The following is a 23152-nucleotide window of genomic DNA, read 5'->3' as shown; positions in this document are numbered from 1 at the left end:
AAAAAACACCCTATTCCATAAGTATTTGAAGGCAAAGGAATTTAAATTTAAAATAAAAGTTGAATTAATTTAGTATTACAGACATTGTTGCATATCAGACAAAACTCTTTAGTTCGATCGTCGTCACCGATTGAGTGGAAAATTTACAATGAGTTTGAAAATATTATTGATTGTTGGGCTATTCATACCAGTAATTCTGTGAAAATGTCACTTATATTTTATTCTTCTGATCTTAAACAATTATTTTTCAGTCAATTACGGCTGCTAAATATACAAACGAGAGCTTGAAATTAATTGACGATGTGTACGATCACTGTCGGGAAGTAGTCAAGGTTTTTCCTATATCAACTACACACATCACAAGAAACATGATGGAATCATTCAAGGTGTACGCATTCCGTTTGGGACATATTGCCATATACGAGAACAGCACGCTTCTGTCCAGTTCAGCTGATATGTTGTTACATACTTTGGCTTTGTTAGATCCATTGAAAGATACACCCAGCAATATGTTGGTTCAATTCGAAAAAGTTCTACCGAAAATGTCAGCCCAATTAAGACAAATTGTTTCCAGCCAACAGTGTAGCATTGGTAGACTTACGGATTATATTAACAATGATATTAAATGTGTTGAGCGGTGGGTACAGCGACTCTTAAACGATTTTTTAAGGAACGGCGTTGGTAATCTTGCTCTCGGTAAAAAAACAGATTTTGAGCCAGTGATGAAGTGTCTGCAAAAGCTAACAAATAAAATAGCACAGATCTCTGAAACGGCACTAAACGATGTCAGTTTATCTACCGAAAGTGTCAATGAATCAGTCCTAATTTTGGCTATAATTTTAACTCACTGTTACGTCTTTGTGCAAGGCACTAAATCTACTATTGCTGCCATTGTTCATTCGGAGAGTAAACATATACCTTCGACACTGAACTCATGCCTAGACTCTGTGGATGCTTCGATTGTACATCTGACAAAAACAATTCGATCAGTTAACGAAATTTGTACGGTGACGTTACGGACACTGCTGGAAAATCTTGTTTCATTCAATGATTTTCTCAACGCAACTTTGAAGAGTGTTTTTGGTCTCACTGCGGGTACTATTTTAACCGTCCACAAAGTTACTGAGGGTCTGTCTTCTGGTGTTTCAAGCATAATGCAGGGATTGACATTTTCCAAATGTTAAAGCTCAATAATGTTTAAAAGTAAAATTTGAATGGAAGAATAAAACCTTAGATTTACACAGTTACACAGTTAAAGTTCAATATAGTTCGAAAAAGCAGATATTGGTCTATTACCTTCACACCCCACTTCATATTCTCTGACTCACTGTATTCCATTCCGCAAAGTAATCTATTGGAGAAGGCGACTCTTAGTGTTTGGTCAAATTTTCTAGATTCGGTGTCTTTGTCTTGCAACTAACGCGTGAAGATGATAGTAACAAACATTATTAGTTGATAGTAACAGTTTGAATGCAATAAAAATGATTTAAAATTCAAAATACAAAAATTACTCGGCTTCTCCTCGGATCAACAAAATTCACACGAAAACTCTACCTTCCATCTTTTTGTCCTTAGTCATGTAAAATGCCTTCGGCTCAAATAAACACAAACACACATATACGTACATCGTTCTCAGATGGGGGCTCGTAGCTGGTCTTTCCATCGATCTATTACTTCACTATTTTCAACTTTCATTTTGCTATATTATAAGTACAACAACATTAGCAGCTCGACATTATCGATCATTGTTAAGATAAGAGATGACAAGCTTTCACCATCCCTGAAATTTCAAAGTAAAATGATGATGACAAAGACACGGTCAGAATTATCGCTGGAATAAGTTCATTGTACACTGTCTAACAAAATAACTGAAGCAATGTGTGGAAAATTACAAATGCAATAAAATGGATTGTTGTGACACTCTGCCCTTATATAAGATTTTACGAACAACGGAAGAACAACAAGCTACAGGCAACAACAAAAAAATATTAATAATTTTACCAAATTTTGAACAAAACATAACACTCAGAAAACCACCACCACCACTACCTCCCATATTCTCGTAGAACCGCAACACAATGAACTGATAAAAACAAATGCTATCAATTCTGTAGTTTTCTACATGCCTCACCCATTCGTATAAGCATTGCTGATGTCAGTACATGTGCATGTACAAAATGAATTATATACGACAATTATATATATGGGGATGAGTTCTTGTAAACATCGACCACCATTGCGACAATACGGTACTTTATTGCAATAAAAACAGTGAAATTGTGTAACTACAGTTAAAGCTATGTTGAAATTGAAAATGATTCAGCAAGACAAATGGGGCTGAAATAAGCACAAGCGGGGGGATAAGCATTTTTTGTACGTATATGTAGTAATTTCAGGATACTTCTCTGTTCCGCACTTAAATGTCAATCAGAAAATTCCAATCTTGTACAATGTGATTCGGTTTTGAATTTATTTTATTGGATGAAATGAAGGTGAAAAGTTTTATGAGTTCAATTTCATCTCGAGGAGATACTTTTCGTTTCTTTTCTCTTCGATTTTGTTTGGTGTGTGTGTATTTGCGTCGATTGTTCACTTGTTTTTCGATTCGACAATGAATGTTATACGTTGAGGTGAAACGATTTTTATTGTTTGAATTGTTAGGTAGGTCGATATTTAGTAGATTTAAGTTATAGTTATTGGAAGTTGACGTGATAAGGACTTAATACATTGGAAAAACGAAATGTGTCATCATTTGGAGTCGTTGGTGCAAGTGAATTATTTTCTAAGAAAATTGCCTCGATGAGAATTGCTTCAAATTCGATGAGAATAGCAGAAATTTTGTGATTTCTTTTCAAATTGTACAGTTCGAGGCAGTGAAATTTCAGCATGAATTGCTTCAGCTGTTTTTCAGCTGATCCACACAAAGCAATGATAGGAATGAAAGATTGGAAATTTTCTGTTGTAGAGCAAAACTAAATTCGCGTTTCAGGCGAAATTCGCGGACATGATCACTAAATCAGGTTTCAGGTAAAATTGGTTCACGATGTGACTAGTAGTAGTGGCTCGCGCCACGCGAAATTCCTACTTTATCAGTGTAATTTCGCGCCCATAAGGAATTTCTTGCTGGTAGGAATCTCGCAACGTCTCAGTTGCGATGCAGGCATCCTAACATTTTGTAAAAGGAAAATCCACACTTTCTATGTCGGGATACCGGTATCCTTGATACAAAATACGTGTATCTCAGCTGGGATACCGGTATCCTAACGTTTTGTAAAAGGAAAATCCACACTTTCTAAGGATACCGGTATCCCTGATGCAAAGCGCATCTCCAAAATTTATGTGCCTGATACTCAACTGAATCTACCGCCAATTTATCGCCAGGTACTCGTAAAAATTCTCTAAATCAAGTTAGCCATTGAAAAATGTATGGGCGCGAAATTCCACTATAATATGTGTAATCTCGCGCGGCGCGAAATTACTCGTTACCCCCGAGGTGAAGTTGACCTGTTCCAAGCCTCAATTCAGTTAAGCCTCAAATGAAACAGATGCAATCTGTTCCTGGCCTAGCAGTCTCCTCCTCGTCTTTCTTTTTAATATTTATTAAATTTCAAACGTTGAAACATTGAGTACAAACTGCTCGACGCAGCAATGAGAATTTCTCATATAAATTAAGTTCTTAGATGCCATTGCGTTCCGACGTTCCATAAAATAACCGTTAAGAGGCATCGATGCATAGCTAAAATTGTGGCCTACATATGTGTGTCTCGTATTTTATTTTTGATGATACAATTGGTTTCTTCAGTTCAGAACATATTTAATTTGAGATTTTTTAGAGTTTTAAACGTCATCGATGTTCCCAGTTAATAAAGTGTTTCCAGGGTATTTATTTATTTATTTAGCGTATGGATGTGTCTACAAATCGTACAAATGCTCGTCAAATACAAAAAAGATTAAACAACTAAGAATAATAAATAGGAAAAGTGACAAAATAAACATCTAAGGCATCACAGAACAGGGAGAAGCTATGCTTCAATCACAAGCAACTTAAGAATTCTTGAAAAGATATCACAGCTTAAGCGTTTTTAACCAATCCACCGCTTCGGTGGTCATGTTGGAAAAGTCACTGATGTTGCCACCGTATTTATAGACTGGGCAATCGTGCAATATGTGTAACATTGTTTGTTGGGGAAAACCGCAGCAGCAGCTCGGGTCGTTTGTGAAATTCCATCTGTACCTCATCGCGTTACAATTTCCATGGCCAGTTCTCAGCCGGTTTAAGTTGCACCATATTCGACGTGTTAGCGAGAATTCCCGTACTTCGTTGAGGTGAGAGTCGAAATTGAATAGTGGGTTCTGTATTCCGGCTGCTGTCCATTGCAGTTTCCATTCAGATCTTTGATCAAAGTTGTCTGTGTGTAGTCTAATGGCAGAGGCAATTGGCGGCTTCCTGGATTCAAGTCTGTTGACAAACGGAGTTGCCAGATCATTGTGCAACGGTATCATCGAATTTGCGTGGACTTTGCGGTATTGAGACAACAATGCATTTTGTCGCCTGATGTCGGGTGGAGCGATTTTACTAAGTGCAGGTAGCCAAATGACCGGTGTTGATTTAACTGTACCCGTGATTGTACGCATCGTCTTGTTTAGTTCAATGTCGATCTTTCCAGCATGGACACTGTTCAGCCATGTAGAGCAGCAGTACTCTGCGCAAGAGTACACCAGAGCGAGTGCTGATGTTCTCAAACAGGCCGCTGACGCACCCCATGACGTTCCGGCCAGCATGCGAAGCAAATTATTTCTCGTTGACATTTTTGATCGAAGTTTAGTGATGTGCCAGGGTATGATATTTTTGATATTTTTGAAAATCCTTTAAACTGGGAAGCACCTAATTATGACTGTGAAAATCGATGACTTTTAAAACTCTGATAAATCTTAAATTGTGTTTCTAAAGATGAACACACTGTATCTTTTCATCAGAATCCTGTTTAAAAATTTATACGACCACAATAACGACCACGAATGTGTGAGATTTAAATAATAATCTGTTTTGGTTGTAGTCGTTTGACCAGCTCTGTGAAAAGTCAGCAGTTTTCTGCATAAAAGGCTTAGTTTTCTCAGAGTTGGTCAAACCAAATCTATTGTCTGTTGAAAGCTAACACATTCGTGGTCGTTATTGCGGTCCTATATTTTTGAAAAAGTGTTATCGTGGAACGATATCATCAAAAGTAAACTAAAATCAAGTATTTAAAAAACGCCCAAATGTATGCTTCTCAGCAAAGCCTCATAAAAGAAATTTGTTCTGGTGTTTAGTTTGCAGTGCGTTGGTACAAATGACAACAGCTCTGAAATTTTGGGAAACGACAGAAATGTTAAATATCGTACTTCATCTTGTAACAATGGCAACAATAAAAATCAACTTCTCGCTAGTGCTTTATAATAGCAAATAATGTTAAAATAAATGAAGTAAAAGATTTTGCATAAAACTGTCTAAGATACTTAGATCAAATGAAGTAAGAGATTCCAAGTTAACATGCTTTAAAACTGTTTAAAGTTAAGTGAAGAGCCTATTTTTCAAAAACTTATTAATAAAATATCTCAAAGACCAATAGAACTTAGAAGACACCACTGATCCATATTTATGTACATTTGCACACAAATAATGAGCCATTATGGCTCTATGGGTCTTTCTGAAAATGTTTCTTCGATTAAAATTTGAGAGATTGTAGATATTACGTTTATGTAATATTCGACAAGTTACGAATTATTCATTTAATTCATATCGATTGTTCTATTTGAATGTTCATTGATCTCCACTAGACACGTTCAACATAGATGAATATCCTAATCCAACAACGTAGAAACATTTTGTCATCTGCTATAAACATCAGAGGCAAAAATAAGCCATGAGGTCTGGCTAGAAGTCTATTATATAGCTAAACGTATTGTATCAAACACTACGAGATATTTGGAACAAATGAAGTAACAGATTCTAACCGCCATGAGGTGATTCGCTTCTAATAGTTAATAGAGGTTCTTTTGAAAAACAGAATCTTGAAATCGGACGCATTTTCCATTGGACTTTTTTTATATATGCCCAATAAGGTATTCGACCCCAGAGACCAAAACCACTTTCAAAAAAATTCTTCGAAGCTTGTGTGGCTAGTGTGAGGTGATCAAAAACCAAAAACATGCAATTTTCTTACAAAAATTTCTCCACACAAGCTTCGAAGAATTTTTTTGAAAGTGGTTTTAGGTTCTAGGGACCAATACCAATCTAGGCACATATAAAAAAGTCCAATGGAAAATGCGTCCGATTTCAAGATTCTGTTTTTCAAAAGAATCCCTCTAATCCTCTTGAGTTAAATTATGTTCAAATAATCTAAAAATCCTCGAACTTTCGTCACACAAAATATCTGCTTTCATCTCTAGCGTAATTCTAATTAATTTAATTGGGCTTTCCTCTACGATTTGCGAAACAAAAGCTTTTAATTTCTCATCTCGCAATACCAAATCCACGGAACACCTACTGAATAACAACATTACCGTGCAAACATGATTGACACTTTTAACAACACTTGTCGGTGATATATAGGTGTGTACAACGTCTATAATGTTACAATGTTCCGGTATTCATAAAATAAATTCAGAAGAATGAGTGAATGAACATTGAACATACATACGAACAACAACGATCTGTATAGCAGCGTTTTCTACATGAAACACACAGGTACATCATATCCTGAATGACGATGCTGCTACATTACTACCACATACAATGCCAAACATTTTCCCATCCATTGACGTTTTCCCATTCAAAGCATATCATATCAGATAAATGTGTATACACATTTGAACATAAAGGGAAATTTTCAGATAAAGATGAAAAGGATAAAAGGTAGAAATGTAAGCATTTCAAACATCAAAGATTGATCCGAAATGTATGATTAGCCGCCGTGTTAAAGTAACGGTAAAATACAAAATGTTGAATTGATACATATAAAATGAAAATGTTGCTTTGAATGTACTCTTGTTATTACGGTGTAATGTACCTTATGACTATAAATATACGAGGAATGTGAAAAAATATTATCAGACGAAAATGGTGCACTTTCCGGATAACATTTTATTGAATTTTTTTTTTGTTGTAAACGTACATTCGAATTTCATTTCAATTATTTATGAAATATTTCTAAAAAAAACTTTCGCTCTTTAACTTGGATATTGTTTTCATTTTAAAGGATCGGACATAATCAATTCAGTGCAGCATGCTGTTTTGTTCGGACACAAATGAATGTTTCAATAGATATGTACAGTCCACTTAGGAACTATATCCACTGGATATTTGTCAGCTTCATGTAATCACTACAAGTACCCCACGGTGCGGTTGAATGAATTTTAACTGATCATTTCGTTGCATTTTTGATATTTTTGGATATTATTAGTTAGCTCGGAGCCCTGAACAAGGTACCACAAAAAGTTTTGATTTTAATCCGTTCCGTCAGTGAGAGTGGTGCATAGCCCATCCTGTCTACAGGGAGAGTAGTGGAGAGCTGGTTTTGGTTGCAATCGGTAGTGCCTGAAATTCTGATAACAATTATACAAAAATTTGGTACCATAAGTGCAAGGGAAGCCGGCAGAGACGCGCTAAAGTTTAAAAAACGTGATTTTCAAGCAGTTTTACAGGCATGGGTACTTGAGGGATGAAGATAATAAATAGTTCTAGCAGTAGAGCAACATTTCCTCTACCAATGACCAAAAATTTATTTATTTATTTATTTTTGGATACAGTCTACGTAGAGGCCGATAGTAGCTCAAAGTTTTTTCCCCCATATTTGGTAAAATTTGCGAGTTTCAGAGGCACCTGAAACACACTTATTCAATTTTTTTGTAATTAAAATGGTTAATTCTGAAATCCTAGAAGTCTTAGCTGTCCATCGACCCCACACTTGCAATGACTCATGTCAACAGTGCCGATATGTTGTTTGAATAAGTGAAATGTGTCCTTCCACGACGAAATTTTGTGCGTGATTTGAAAAATCTTTGAAAACACCGCTGGGATGATTTATTTGATTAACAAAGTCACAGAGGCAACGAAAAAACCAAAATAACATCGATATTTTGCCCTTTATATAGATACTTCAAATCATGCACAAAATTTCGTCATAGAAGGTCACATTTTACTTATTCACGCAACATACCGGCACTGTTGACATGAGTCATTGCAAGTGTGGTGTCGATGGACAGCTGAGACTTCCAGAATTTAAGAATAAATCAATATAATTACAAAAAATTCGAATGAGTGTGTTTTAGGTGCCTTTGAAACTCGCAAATTTTACCAAATATGGGGGGAAACTTTGAGCTACTGTCGGCCTCTACGTAGAATGTATCCAAAAACAATTTTTTGGTCATTGGTAGAGGAAATGTTGCTCTACTGCGAGAACTATTTATAAGCTTCATCTCTCAAGTATCCACGCCTCTATGACTGTTTGAAAATCACGCTTTTTAAACTTTAGTGTGTCTCTGTCGGCTTCCCTTGCACTTATAGTACCGAATTTTTGTACAATTGTTATAAGAATTTCAGGCACTACCAATTGCAACCACAACCAGTTTTCCACAACTCTCTCTGTAGACAGGATGGGCTATGCAACGCTGTCACCGACGGAGCGGATGAAAATCAAAAATTTTTGTGGGACCTTGTTCAGGGCTCCGAGCTGACTAATAATATCCAAAAATATCAAAAGTGTATCGAAATGATCAGTTGAAATTCATTCAGCCGCACCGTGACCCACTAGGCGAGAAATGAGGAGAATTTTCTGTTCTTACGAATTTTTTATCCGAGAATTTTCAAGAATTTCGAGATTTTTTAAATTCTTGAAAATTCTTAAACTTTTGAATTTCGAGAATTTCGAGAATTAAAATTTTTATAATTCCCGAAATTCTTGAAATTTGAGATCAAGAATTTCAAGAATTAGTTGCGCGAAAATAGGCTGTGGCTCACAGGCAGTTTCAGATTTGTTCTACAACTCAACAAGCTGCATCGTTTTCCGTGAACTCCCAGCTAAATCTCAAGTTTGCAGTGCAGGTGTTATTGTTATGAAAAATTAATCTTACGCATTTTTGAGACAAAAATTTTTGGCTTAACGCGTTCTGCGTCGAAATCATACAAATGAATGAACGAAACATTTAACGAAACTTAAAGTGAGGTTACGTCTGAATATACTGTAACTTGAACATGATCTATACCTAAGTGTACTGTACTGGCATATTAATTGGAGATCAATTGAAATGATATTCCAGTTATTATTTATCATCACTGAGAGTGTAAATTACCCTATTTTCACCGTAACTCCTCTCTAAGGAATTAAATAATCAATATTATACCTATATATTATATGTGTGCTTAACTCTGTTGCAGAAGCAAGTAATTTAACTACCTCCTTATGGATGCTATTTATTGTAATACCAATTGCGTGATAAATTGGCGGGCCAATGTAGTTGTGTGTAGTGATGACGTGTAACGAAAGCGAGATTCTATCAAAATATTATATCGATAGATGTTGGTACTGTACTAATGATTTAACGATGAAAGCAGCACGGCAGTTGCGTATTTGGATTCCCGATATAAACCTGTTACAGACGGCTGTCATCTCTTATCCACGACGACAGCATTAACAAACGAGAAGCTCTGACAAATTAGGTCTTATATAGCAAAAAGCGTGTTCAAAACAAATGAAGTAAATGACTTCTGAAATCAATCTATGAAATTCCTCGATCAAATGAAGTAGTAGATCAGATAGTAAAACTGTTAATATGCGTGCCGTCTGTGACAGGTTAAAATCAGATCAGATGCTAGTCATGTCTCATGTCATTGTCATCTTGACAATATCAAGTGTAGTTAAAAATGCTGGTTGATGAAAGCGATGACCTCTGTTCAGCGTTCTGCTTTAAAGATAAACATTTGCTAAGTGACGTAAAAGATTCGAATGAAACCATTAGTGATGACTTTAACATAATAAGTAATAGACTCAATTATTATAGGTAGGTAGTGAAATAAAGACAAAGTATAGTGCAATAGTGAAATAAAGGCTAATCGAACTTTAGTCTTTATTATACTATTTGCACTTTTTCCAATTGGTCGAATGAAGATTAATGGCACAAAGTACGGCCTTTTCGATTATTATATGACCATGATCATCTTGTAACAATTTCGGCTTCATTCTGTGTCCATCATTATTCTCAAAAGAAAATTTTCTACGAAAACCTAACCAAAAGAAAATTGTGCAAAAAAAATGTTTTTATAGGAAAATAGCAAAAAAAATTGTTGGACGATGAATCCGAATTAGATTCGGCCTGTTAAGTACATTTCCTGTACAATCGGATGCATAAATAAAGCGACTATTAAGCTAAATGGGGGGAATGTATAAGTAAATGTATGCTCAATTAATGAACGATACAGAGTCTAGCTTGTCTATTGAAACGTAACAACAATCTAAATGGTATATTTGTGAAAGGTCATCGGGGACGTCGAGACGACCTACAACACCGCAACCGCAAATAATTATTTTCCAAAAACATATTTTTTACAGAATTACTTTCAATAAAACACCAACATCCACAATATCACTTCGTATCTCTAGTCACAAACAAAAGTTTTCATCGCAGTAATTACAAACAAACGAAGAACTTTCTGCATGGGGCTCCATTCATGTATATCATTCATCTGTTATTACCTGCTATCAATATGTAGAATCGTTGTTCTGTTCGTAATTGAGGAGACTCCACAATAAAACCTTTCGCACCTTGCCTTGCTATCTTTAACAAATAATTCGCCAGTTATTTCACTAAATATGTACGTATACTGGGTAAATTTCACCGCACCGCAATTTTTATTTTATGCACACAGTATATATAGCTAAACATTCCATTGAACGATATATTGACAATACCTCGGAACAAGGTGTAAAACCTCCGAAATTTTAAAATATGTTACAATATTACCGCTGAATGTGCGCCACCTTCCACATCAGTTTTTAATTGGTGTGGCAGTCATCAAAATCAAAACCTATGCGTTATATATGTACGGGCACATTCAGTTATGTAACAAAACCGTAACCCAAAATTTGATTTGATCTCACTCTCCTTACCCCTTAAACGAAATAATGTGTAGCGTCACGTAAGCACCGTAGGTAATATCAATATAGAATAATATTGGTGCGTTTTAACATATAATATTGAAGCGGTTTGAGAACATTAACTCAAGAAGATATAAACATAAATTTGATAATTTATTAATACGATAGAACTATAACATTTTACGTTACATTTTCGGTATACAGGGTGCATCCGACACTGGATAGCCACGTCAAGGGGGACTCAACAATGTAAGCTTTACCGCACCCACCGCAAACAACTAGGCGTTTGTTTTGTTATCAACAACGAAGACGAAAAAGATAAGCTCTGGGTAGATGGTTCTTATGTATCGAATCCGATGTTAAAAATAATGAAGTAAAAGATTCTTTAATAAACATTAGGTAACTAAAGAAGAAACAGATTTAATGATTCTCTTGCGTACCTATGTGAAAAGTTAAAGATTCGGTCATATTTCTTCAAATACCAGTCTACTATTTAGACAGTACCATGTCTTCCTTCAACGCATTTCAAGCATAAGTGCTTTGAGTGACAGCTGTCAAGTAAAAGACCATTTTGTATGAAAAAATGTTCCAAATTTTTTTACAGTGTCAAAATTTGCTTGAAACACTGTCCAGTTTCAGTACTAGCCAGTATCTTACTCACTAAAAATTACTAAATAAATACCACAGGTTGGACCCTGTGCCACAACGGAAATGCTGAAAATTGAATTTATGTCATGATAAAATTAATAAACGCCTCCTCTGGGGCCAGCTAAAAATGTGTGTGTATAACAATTCCAGTATTCAGTGACTTTAGTTTCGAGAACAGTGTTCGAAGTCACATTACGAAATGCTTGGAAAATTGGTCCTATAAAAACATATAAATGTCAGATTTAAGCAATACTAGTTGACAAATCGTTTCCGTTTTAAATATAAACAGGAAACTTTTCGGAGAAAATGTTGTAATATTTGCAGGAATATTTCATTGAATGGGGCTTTCAGAGATGAGAACTTTGGAGGATATACGAATTCGAGAGTGGTGATAATTTTCAATTGAAAATTTCGACTGAAAAAAAAAATCTTTTTCTTTAGCAATGAATTACGATTTAATGTGATCATGGTTCGCGCTAGTTATTCTTTGTAGGACATGGGAGAGGTTTATTGCAACGCAAACAGTTTACGGACAATATAAGAACCGTCTTACATTATCCTGTCTGGTGAACATAAATTCACTGAAAATTATTAACACACACAAGACCTCATTAAATGCTCGGTGCCTGCAACTAATGTGCTTAAAATAAAATGTTTAACGAACACAAAACAAAAAAAAATTCCAATATTTCCCAACCCCCGGTGCGAAATTCCAAGTTAAATTTAAATTTTATTAAAACACTGTGAGCTTATAATATGCATGCCTACTTGCTTATTACGGGAAGAGAGTAGCAAAAGTAGCATAGCTATTCATGAACTTTTCACATAATCTGACAGAGCGCAACAGTGCGTAAATATCTTCCATAAGCGATTTATCGAGTCTGTAATGTTGTTGCTTTTTGCGAAAACTGTTATGCTATTATAATGAAATATGTTTTGGGAAATTCTTAATGGAACATTTTGCATAAATGCTTCTTAAAACTTATGTTTTACATAATTTATTTGTAAAAGCGGAAGTTAAATTAAAACTAATTAAAATTGATAGATTGTTTTCTACTCTCTTTTAAATACATACTATAGGTACCTACCCATAATAATAATCCACATGAAAGGCAAATATGTGTGTAATGAAGAATGTTTATGATTTCAATAATGAATTCAATATTTTGTGAAAATGAATAGATTCTGTTAAGCGAAAATATTTAATTATTTTTGCTAAATTATTCACGCTCCATTACTATATCCAAAACAAATAGAGCGTCTGACGCACTGCGTCATCGGCTCACGTCAAAGTATAGTGAAATATAATGACAAACAATCAGATGGTACGATCTCTTTAACACAGATTACGCAAATCATCACAAAACTCATTTCTCTTTGACATAAGTTGATGAAGCACTAATGGCGTGCACTTTCATTGTCACTTCCATTGTGTGTCTTTAAACGAATGCCAACACAAAGATATTCACACTCTGATGTAGTGGGACATGTACGCCACTTTAGTATTTTTTCGATGCTCGAATAGTTTCGATCACCGGATAGTTTTAAAAACGCTATTATTTGCATCTGTTTCAACATCATTCAATCTTCCAATCTTCTATATTCTATTTCGTATAATTAATCGTACTGGTCGGTATGTCTCTATGTCCATTTCATTTATCTTTTTACATGATGCAATAAAGTTTTCATTTTATTAGTTTAAAAATCTGTTACAGCTGACTATTAATGACGAGTACAAAATCTAGTACTTTATTAGTTTTAACAAACATCATTCGATACAATAAATTTACAGCGATACAAGTCTGGCCGATACTCGTATCAAACTGAGTTTGCCTAACTCTCAAAAAATCATTATAATAACTTTGAAGATCACTTAAATTTTAGTGCATGCTTTTCCGATGAGCAGAGTCTTTACAAGGTCATTCCTATTCCTATTTTTATGACTCGAAATTAAGAGGAATTGATGTTTCACTGAAATCGCTGCTTCCTCCTGATCCAGCTGCAACAAACGAATCTATTGTTGGTTGGAAGCTAATATAATTGTGTAATTCATTTCATTCCCCTTAGTCATTAACACTAATCGTGTTTAGTCTGGTTTAGATTGATCAATCAACTTATTAGAATCAATCATTAAATCATGTCCGGAGCGATAGCGGAGGACTTGACGCAGTCTAATTTCCAAAAAAAGAACGAAGAATTTTTTTTGAGACGCGGCAACTATATATAGGCGAGAATTTAAGATTCTTTCCTTTGGCCTGTATCATCACAAATCCTTTTTTATCTTATTCGCGCTTCAAATACGAGCAAAACGAGCTATCACTCGACTATGTAACTTTAAAATTGCCGGAGATACATCGTTTTGAAGTTGGTCATTTTGATAGAAAATGCACCAAATTAACGTTTTCCAAACAATCAAAATCTTTCAACTTACTCTGTATGTTTCTATCTATCTGTCTATCTATCTGTCTATCTGTCTATCTCTCTATCTGTCTAACTATCGACGGTCGATCTCGGAAACTAGTCAGCCAATCTCCATGAAATTTTGCAGGAACCTCAGGGTGGGCATAAAAATGAAAATGTGATACGCCATTACCCCAGGAAAAACCAGAATTTTGTTTTATTGACCTCGAAGTGGTTTCTGAGTGTGGTTTTCGAGGGTCGGGAACGCGTTTTCGGGTGTAGCTTAGCTGCATTGAAACCTACAGAGGCGTGCGACCCATCAAATGAAAGGTATTCGTAACACGATTCGAACAAAAAAATTATTAAAAAAATCGGGGCAGATTCGTTTGAGCTAGAGTGATTAGAGTGACCAAATTTTGAGCTACTCGAGCGTAGGATGAAAGGACTAATATTTTTTTTGGTTATGAGAGATAGAGAATTACTTTCTTCGGCAAAGTCTCAGAGTTTTACGAGTAGAACAGAGGGGCATATGTGAAAAATGTCGAAAGTTGGAAATGGGTGGGTCAATTGGGGTTTTGGAGATATTTCTTGAATGGTGGCAGATAGAGAATTACTTTCGTCAAATTTTCGAATTTCGTCAAATTTTCAAATTTCGTCAAATTTTCAAATTTCGTCAAATTTTCGAATTTCGTCAAATTTTCAAATTTCGTCAAATTTTCGAATTTCGTCAAATTTTCGAATTTCATCAAATTTTCGAATTTCGTCAAATTTCGTCAAATTTTCGAATTTCGTCAAATTTAGTCAAATTTTCGAATTTCGTCAAATTTTCGATTTTCGTAAAATTTTTGAATTAAAACTGTAAACTGTTATAAAAAGCAGTGTTGACTACACTTCTAAAACGACTGATATCCCAACAAAAATCTCTTCGAGAAAAGTGTGACGCAGTCTTCGAAATACAATTTCTAAAATGGATGATATCGCTAGAGTTGACGCTTTCAGCTTCGTTACGCAAAAATTAAATTTTACACACAATTTTAGTTTAAACAAGCTGGCTTAGTTTTTCTCATCATCTGCCAAATAATTTTTACCAAAAAAAAATTTGACTGGAAACAGCCAAAATTTTACCAAAAAAATCTGCGTCGCATGCGGCAGATAAATTTTCTTGCTGATCTGTTCCTGAACATTTGCCACTTTGCGACGCAGATTTTTTTGGTAAAATTTTGGTTGTTTCCAGTCAAATTTTTTTTGGTAAAAATTATTTGGCAGATGATGAGAAAAACTAAGCCAGCTTGTTTGAACTAAAATTGGGTGTAAAATTTAATTTTTCGTAACGAAGCTGAAAGCGTCAACTCTAGCGATATCATCCATTTTAGAAATTGTATTTCAAAGACTGCGTCACACTTTTCTCGAAGAGATTTTTGTTGGGATCTATACTATGACCCCATAACTTGGCGATAAAAATCTCTTACTTCATTGCTTTTAACATCCATTTTACGATTTGAGAGAATACAAATCAGAGCTCATCGCTTAGTTTCGTCTGTCTGTAACAGATGATTAGTGTTTTCTGTAAAGTTTTTGTTAGCAATTTCAGTTAAAACAAAATCCATGTTAAACCAAAATTTGTCCTCTTATAGCACAAGGCTCCAATTTATATGTATAGGTGTTTACATAAATCAATAAATGAAAGTCGTGCCGCAATTTAATGTAAAGTATTGCGAGTAGGTGATTGTCAACATTTATTAAAGAAATATTCCGGCTTCTTTCTTTGCAGCTTTACAATTTTCGAAATGCAATATTTGCGCATGGAATAAGCAATTGTAGAAGAAATTCAATTAATATTCTCAACATAAACAGAAAATTGCCAGCTAAAGTACAACAATATTAATTGCATTTTATATTGAGAAAATTTAGTTGAGCATAAACATGTATATATACGACCGATGCGACGACGGGTGTATTACATAATATGGATTCTCTGTGTGTATAGACGAAGAAGTAAAAAAGCTGAACAGAATTGAATAAATAAACGAAACTTAAAATATGTGCTCCAGTCGAACGACGAGTTGTTATAACTATATTGTCAATAAAAAATATAGATCCAAAAATTCAACTCAAATAGTTCACACTGCATTCATTTCGTCTATTTTTCTGTTTAAATGGTATTCCTTGTATCGCTCATCTTTCCACACATTTTCTTTTCCATTTAATTTCCTCTGAAAAGTCACCAACAAAAAGCGATTCTTTTTTGTTCTGTCCTCATCTTTTGACTTTTGCTTGGTTTTTTTTTCACTTCTTCTTCCTCTCCTCTCATCTTGAATTTTCCAACTTTCGTTTAAAATTATTTGTTATGTTACGCACGAGTAAAATGCTTTTTTTTCCTCTCCTTCTCGTACTCGGTGCGGTTTTTTTTCTTATTATATTTATTTCGGAAAAAAAAAGTAAAATAGAAATTGTAAAATGTGGTTGCATTCAAAAAGTCACGTCTTTCATTGAAAATTGAAAATGATATTTCGTTACAATATAAAATGTATTGTACTTTACTCTCGTTATGGGTGTTCTCTGCCATGGCATGTTTATGTGGTATACACACATACATAAATATATACCGTGTCCGATACAAGATATGCGATGATAGGTTTCTCGTTTTTGTGCTTTGTGAGTACAACACTCCTCGGAATTATATATATTTTTTGTGTGGAAGGAGATGTTGAATTCTGTTTTTTTGATTTTGTGTGCAGACTTCTCTGGCGAAATGTTTTAAAGGCTTTGTAAATATTTAGAGATCCTATCGAACTTCTTCAATCAAGTTTGTAAATTTTCACACAAAAGAATGTTGAAATTTAAGGAGGATTTCTTTTTCTTGTATTTCTTTCATGTGGTTTCACAGATGAAAAAAAAAATAAATTTTGCTTATTGTCTATTATTGCAATTGAACGTTTAACTGAAGTGAATGACTTCCAATTTCTTTAAGGACGGGTTAGTACGTCTGACGATTGAGACTAGAACTTTTGACCCTTTCACAGACCGCCAAAAGTATCTTTTACTTCATTTGTCTTAACATGCTTTTTGCTATATAGGACGACATTAGAAGGGGCTCGTTGCTTCTTCCATGGCGTCCAGACTCCAAAACATTTATCTATACTTCTTTCTCTTTGATACGGCGAATTTACTCTTAATTGATATTTAATTGTCCCCAATTTCAGTTGTAAATCAAAGTTCAAATACAGAAACTTTATAGAGGTAAGAAAAAGTTGAATTATGCATGTAAACACAGTTCTAGACTTTTTATCCTTGTACAAATTTTGGATGGTGTTTGGAGGATCATACAGTCCTATAAATAAGAAAGGACTCGGATCCAAGAATTTTAATTTAGGAAAACTCTTAAATTTCCTAAAGTTTTAGTACAAAAGTAAAATGAAACGAACCTCAACGGCTCTAAAAAAATCGACATAAGAACGCATTACAGTATCTAACTAACAACACCATAACTCTCCTCACACACAGAAAACACTATAGCACAAGTATACCTATCAGGGTTTTCGGTTCTCAAGAAATAATTATTTTCGAGAGATTACGGCAACCCTCTTCTACTTCACTAGTTTCAACTTACTCTTTAAGACCACTTTATTAATCGTGATTTGTTCCCATGACTGTAAGTCAGGGTCTTATTCCAGAAAATACCCTAAAATGGTTGTCCCAAAGGTTGTATGAAATGTTAAGAAAAAACGGAAATGTTTGTCCCAATATTTTGGGTAATTATCAACCAATCCCTTTTTTTCTTTAATCGACGCTGAATTCAATTCCTGAGATTAAGTTCGAAGATGGGCTATGTTGGATTAAGGATTTCGAAGTTATTCCAGAACGGAATACAGCATTTTACACTCTTAAAAATTCAATCAATCGAAAAAGATTACTTTGATAAAATTTGATTTTGTTGGTTTCACGTGATTTTCAACTATTACAGTAATAGTCAGCTATTCGCCTAGTCGGTTGGCCTGTAGAGGCGCCACATTTTTTTATAGTACTTCATTCTCACTGGACTATGTTTTTGTGAAACAACTTCACACTGATTCATTCATATGAAATGTCACAGCAGCGAAGATGGTTCACATGAAAATAAGCGCAGTGACAGCAGTAATTTTATGACAGAATGTACTAAAATATGGAAAAACTCTATTACATTTCTTCTTAGTTTCTAAACATCATTCTCCTACCACGTGATAGTCAACTATTACGGTGATAGTCAGCTGTCACGGGCAAAAGTAGTAGATTTCACACCATGGCATAAAAAATGCAGAAAATTTTATGAAAAACCAATTTTTGAATAATTATTATTGTGTATGTAATAACATTAAAAAACAATCAAACAGAAAACTTTAAAGTTTTAAACACGAGTTTGAAATTTGCGGCTAGAGCGAAGCGAGGGTCGTAATTCGCACGAGTCGTTATATTTAATTCACGTTTAAAGGTTTTGTGAATTTAGTAAGTTTTGAGGGACTTCTTTTTGTACATAAAAGCAAGAGAAGACCATCTATCGTACTTTTTATTTTGTATCAAAGTGAAAGAGTCCTCTAATAGTTCTACCTTCGCATCACTTACTTCTGATTAACGTTAGCAATAAGACTATGAAACAGAATAATATACAACTAATACTATTGGGAAGTTTGTGGCCAGAGCGAAGCGAGGGCTGTAATTTACACGAGTCCTTGTATTTAATTTATGATTTATGGTCAATTAAAAATCTTGCCGCAAATTTTCAAGAAAATTGAGAACACAAAAAGTAATTTTCCAAAGAATTCGGACTCAAGCGAAGGTTTTCATTTTAGTTACTTGTGATGTTTCGGAAGTTTAACAACGGAAAATAAAATGAAATTGTTTAAAAATATATTAATAAAATTGTCAGTCAAGTGACCTGACCCGCCCAAAAGGTGGGGCATAGTTATTGGTACTGACATAAAACAAATTAAGAAAAAGATTTTTTTATCAAACAATAAAATATTTTAAACAACTGAAGTACCAGATTTCAGAACTGAAATAGTGACCTAATTTACATCACCACAATAGACTAGAAGCACTAAATTTCCCTATCCACCGCAGCCCGTGTAATGACGATAAATTCAATCTGACAACTTTCGACGGTCATTATTTTAAAGTACAGTTTACAGCCTAAAAGCAGTACCTCACAAAATAACTTTCATCGACATTTTCTCGTCAAAACATAATTCAGCTATATCAGCTTTCGTAAACTGATCCAATTTGCACATAAATTAATTAAAATGGATTTGTTTGAGCTGTGTAAAACCCGAATATAAAACTACACAGTAACATTAAATTGCTTCCGTTTTGACATGGCAAGTAGATATATGTAGACACAGTGCGCTGCATTATTAGTAATTCAAATGCAAACAAAAATATTCATCAGAAATAAGATCGTCAACAAATTAAAATAAAATTCTACAACTAAGTTTCGAAAACACACAAAATTTCCTTACTAGACTGACGTGCACGGAATCTTCAATTAAGAGTGCATTAAGTCTTATAGTGCTTCTTGTCTGATCTTTTATATACTCAAAAGAAGAGTTATACAACTAATAGGAAACGACTTTGGTTAAAAAAAAGCTCTTTCTTTCCTTCCGTGTTTAGGTTTTCTCCATTTGGTATGGTATAGAGAGATGACTAAAAATAGTCTTCTTATATATTGAAGCACTGATGTACGAAGATATATACATAAGAGTTGTGTAGAAGTTCGAGTGGCTTTAAAAAAATAAAACTTTCGGAAAAAGGCAGTACCGAATGTACATTTGTTGTGAGTGATTTTCAGCAAGCATGCACTTTTGAGGAGGCGAAAATAACACGAAAATAAAATGAGGAAAAGAAAACTAATGCATTTGGCTAAAAAGTGTTTTGTTACTCTTTCAGTTTGGCGTTTGGTTACAGCGGTTGTGTGTGCAACGAGCATACTGCTCACATATTTATTTCTGACTCGATTTCATAATTTAATTTTTCACCAGTCTAACGACTCGAATACTTCACAAAAATAACTCGGAAAATATACGAGAATCTATCGCTCTATCTTGCGTCCATTGCCTGAACGCTGCAAACAAATTTACCCAACGTATAGAGGGTATAACATGTTAACCATGTTCGTGCTTCGAAAATCGGAAGTACTTGGTAAAGTACTTTTATGAGGATTTCCTTCTAAATACTGTATTATATGTGGTTTTACGACTGGTTTAAGATTACAACTAAATACAACACAGACGAATGGTATTCTTTTCCTCATTCATTCATGAAATTGGAAATGTATTTCGTAAAACTTGATCAACTTTATAAATACATGCATGCAATACTATGCTGGGATTTACTCTTACGGTGTCAGTTTTGTACGAGATGTACGAATTTATGCCTTTGCAGGGCTTGGTGAAAAACATAGCGCTTCAACGACTCTGAAACTGATTTTTTGGCAATAACGATGAGCACAGACTAATGTCTCCTTACATAGCAAAAACTTATGTTAAAGCTGATGAATTCAAAGATTATGCTTTCTACACTTAAGAAATCGTCAAAATAACTTAGAAATTTAGAGCTTAGTGAAGGAGTTTCGCTAAATTTCGCAAGAATTTCCTTAAGGAGTTCGTAAGGTTACCTTAATAAATTGGTCGAAATTTTGCATTTAAATCTTACTCATCTATTTAATTTATGACAGACTTACGTAAATTTCAATAAACCTACCAAAATTAGCGAAACCATAGAGAAATTATTGCAGATCGGTGTATTGTTGAGTACAACTGTCGCCATGGCCTTATGAGAAATGGTATTTCTGAACTGCATATTAATGCGGAACGTCGAAAGATGTATTTAATTTTGTCACTGATATACACAGTGGTCGAAATGTCTCACCTATCTGAATTAGTCTTGCAATAGTGGTCTTAGTTAGAACTTTATATAAATGACAAGCGTATCACGACATAAACAGTAAATCTGTTACTTCATCTGTTAAAATTACATTTTTACAGCGATACCGCTTACTTCACTTAACTTACGAATGCTATATAAGGTAACACATGTCTGAGCTCATTGGTCATTTTTGCAGGCATTTGGAGTGGTCAAAAACCAACATTTGCACTTGAAAATAAGTTCTTGCTCAATATATCTGTATATGGGTCGCTCAATGAGACAAGAACTCGAAGGAAGTGGAGTTTTTTTGCAATTACCAGGAGTTTTTTAGCGGACAACTCCCAAATGTATTCACGGATTGACCGAAATTAAACACAGAGGCGCCGGCCGGACAGTGTACACTCGTTTTGAAGACCCCTTCGGCTCGAGCCTGGACTTTCCAATCTGTTTGTAGCAAATCAAATAAATAACTGGCTAACATTGTCGCATTTCAAAACGCAAATAGTTATTTGTTAGCCTTGGGTTAATCTGAATTTGAAAATTTCATTTTGACGGTGTCCTCCAAGAAAAATAAATTTTCTACTTTCTCCACGAGGTGAATATAGTTTTTCATCACAAGTTCATCCGAAGTTTTATCTGAGAAAAGTTCATCAATTTCTCTCCCGTCGGAAGAAAATTGTTATTTATTTACCGAGAGGAGAAAATAGAAAATTCAAACAATGACGCAATTTTGCTCGAGTTGGAATTTTCTATATTTCACAAAGGTGAACACAACGTGATTAACCGATTATTTCTCCACGAAACAAAAACATCAATTCGCAATACCATTTTCCAAAGCATATAAAAATAAAGTTACATATCAAATGAGAAAAGTTCTATTTTCTCCCCACCAGAGAGAAATGGCTACAGTTCTCTCACTAGAAACGCCATTCCATCAATCGTCAACAAATCGCAATTTTCTTATAACCTATTGAACGGAGAAACTAAGGTTATTCACACCACACAGGAAAAAAATTGTCGACACTTCCGATTTAAAACCTCGCTCTTGTTAGAATTTCCTATCTTCTCTCCTCGGACACAAATCACTATTTCTTATTTTATTACAAAGGAAACAGGGCGTTTTAGGCACTGTTACCTGATTCTTGATGATAGTATTCTTCCCTGCATCTTGATGACTAGAGCCAGAGCGTCATTCCCACAATTGATCATTGATCCCAAATGTGAAAAGCTAATAGAACTCGAAAATGAGCAATGACCACATTTCTACATCCGAACAATATTGAAAATATTGAAAATTCTCAAAATTTAAAATTTTCGTTCCAAACTCTTTCCGATTCATTTCAGCTGAATTCGCCTGTTGCAAACTTATTGAAAACGTCTTCCCTCACTAAGTCACTCAACAATACATTATGTAAGTACTGAAAAAAAGAAGAAAAGAGAAATGTAAAACGATTATGACCGAAATCTCATTCCAGGCTATAAAGTCGTGTCTTTTTTTATTCTGTTTTGCTTCCCTTCGAAGAGCTTCAAAGACGAACTTTCCGAGTTTGGAAACTTTGGAAACATTGTGCCGCGGGTTACATGAATATGGTATAGTTCTGCGATTATTTGCAAATTAAAATTCCTTGAGCAAATATTTCCATAATAATAAAATAATGATAAATTCTTTCATTGTACATCGACTTCAGTTTTGTTTTTGGGATTCAGTAGTATAGTGGTGGAATATACTATGGTTGGTGGAAGTACACGGAATAAAATCCATGTTATATCTCTCGCACAGGGCAGATATATTTATTGCAGATGGATGGGAGTTGGGCGTGTTCTGGATATTACGATACAAATATGTACATATTTATTATACAATTTTCCGAACAACAACAACAACAACAGCACCATGAACAACGAGAGAGCGAAATAAATGAAAAAAACACATGGGATAGCGGGTATAGATAGATGCTTTTTCGTTTGGGAAAATACCGAATGAAATCAACCATAAGTTTTGATGTGAGTTTGTACAACATAACCCGCTAACACACAACACAACAAATTACATAAATGTATCAAAAATGTAAATA

General features: G+C 34.6%; 1 protein-coding gene across 1 annotated transcript; it reads left to right on the top strand.

Moving 5' to 3' along the window:
- The first annotated feature begins 104 nt into the window (after positions 1–104).
- LOC119078895 lies at positions 105–1215 on the top strand. Its single transcript, XM_037186625.1, has 2 exons — positions 105–190; positions 252–1215. The coding sequence occupies exons 1-2, from the start codon at positions 149–151 to the stop codon at positions 1182–1184; spliced, it is 975 nt and encodes a 324-aa protein (XP_037042520.1). The 5' UTR covers positions 105–148; the 3' UTR covers positions 1185–1215.
- Positions 1216–23152: the final 21937 nt, after the last annotated feature.

The sequence above is a fragment of the Bradysia coprophila genome, unplaced genomic scaffold (genome assembly GCF_014529535.1).
Source record: "Bradysia coprophila strain Holo2 unplaced genomic scaffold, BU_Bcop_v1 contig_297, whole genome shotgun sequence".
NCBI lineage: Eukaryota > Metazoa > Arthropoda > Insecta > Diptera > Sciaridae > Bradysia > Bradysia coprophila.
This window is presented reverse-complemented; position numbering and strand designations above follow the sequence as displayed.

Excerpts from the sequence above, each read along its gene's own strand:
- LOC119078895 (XM_037186625.1), top strand. The coding sequence starts at position 149 with ATGAGTTTGAAAATATTATTGATTGTTGGGCTATTCATACCA. Across the intron at positions 191-251 it reads TTGTTGGGCTATTCATACCA|TCAATTACGGCTGCTAAATA; the intron begins GTAATTCTGTGA and ends ATTATTTTTCAG.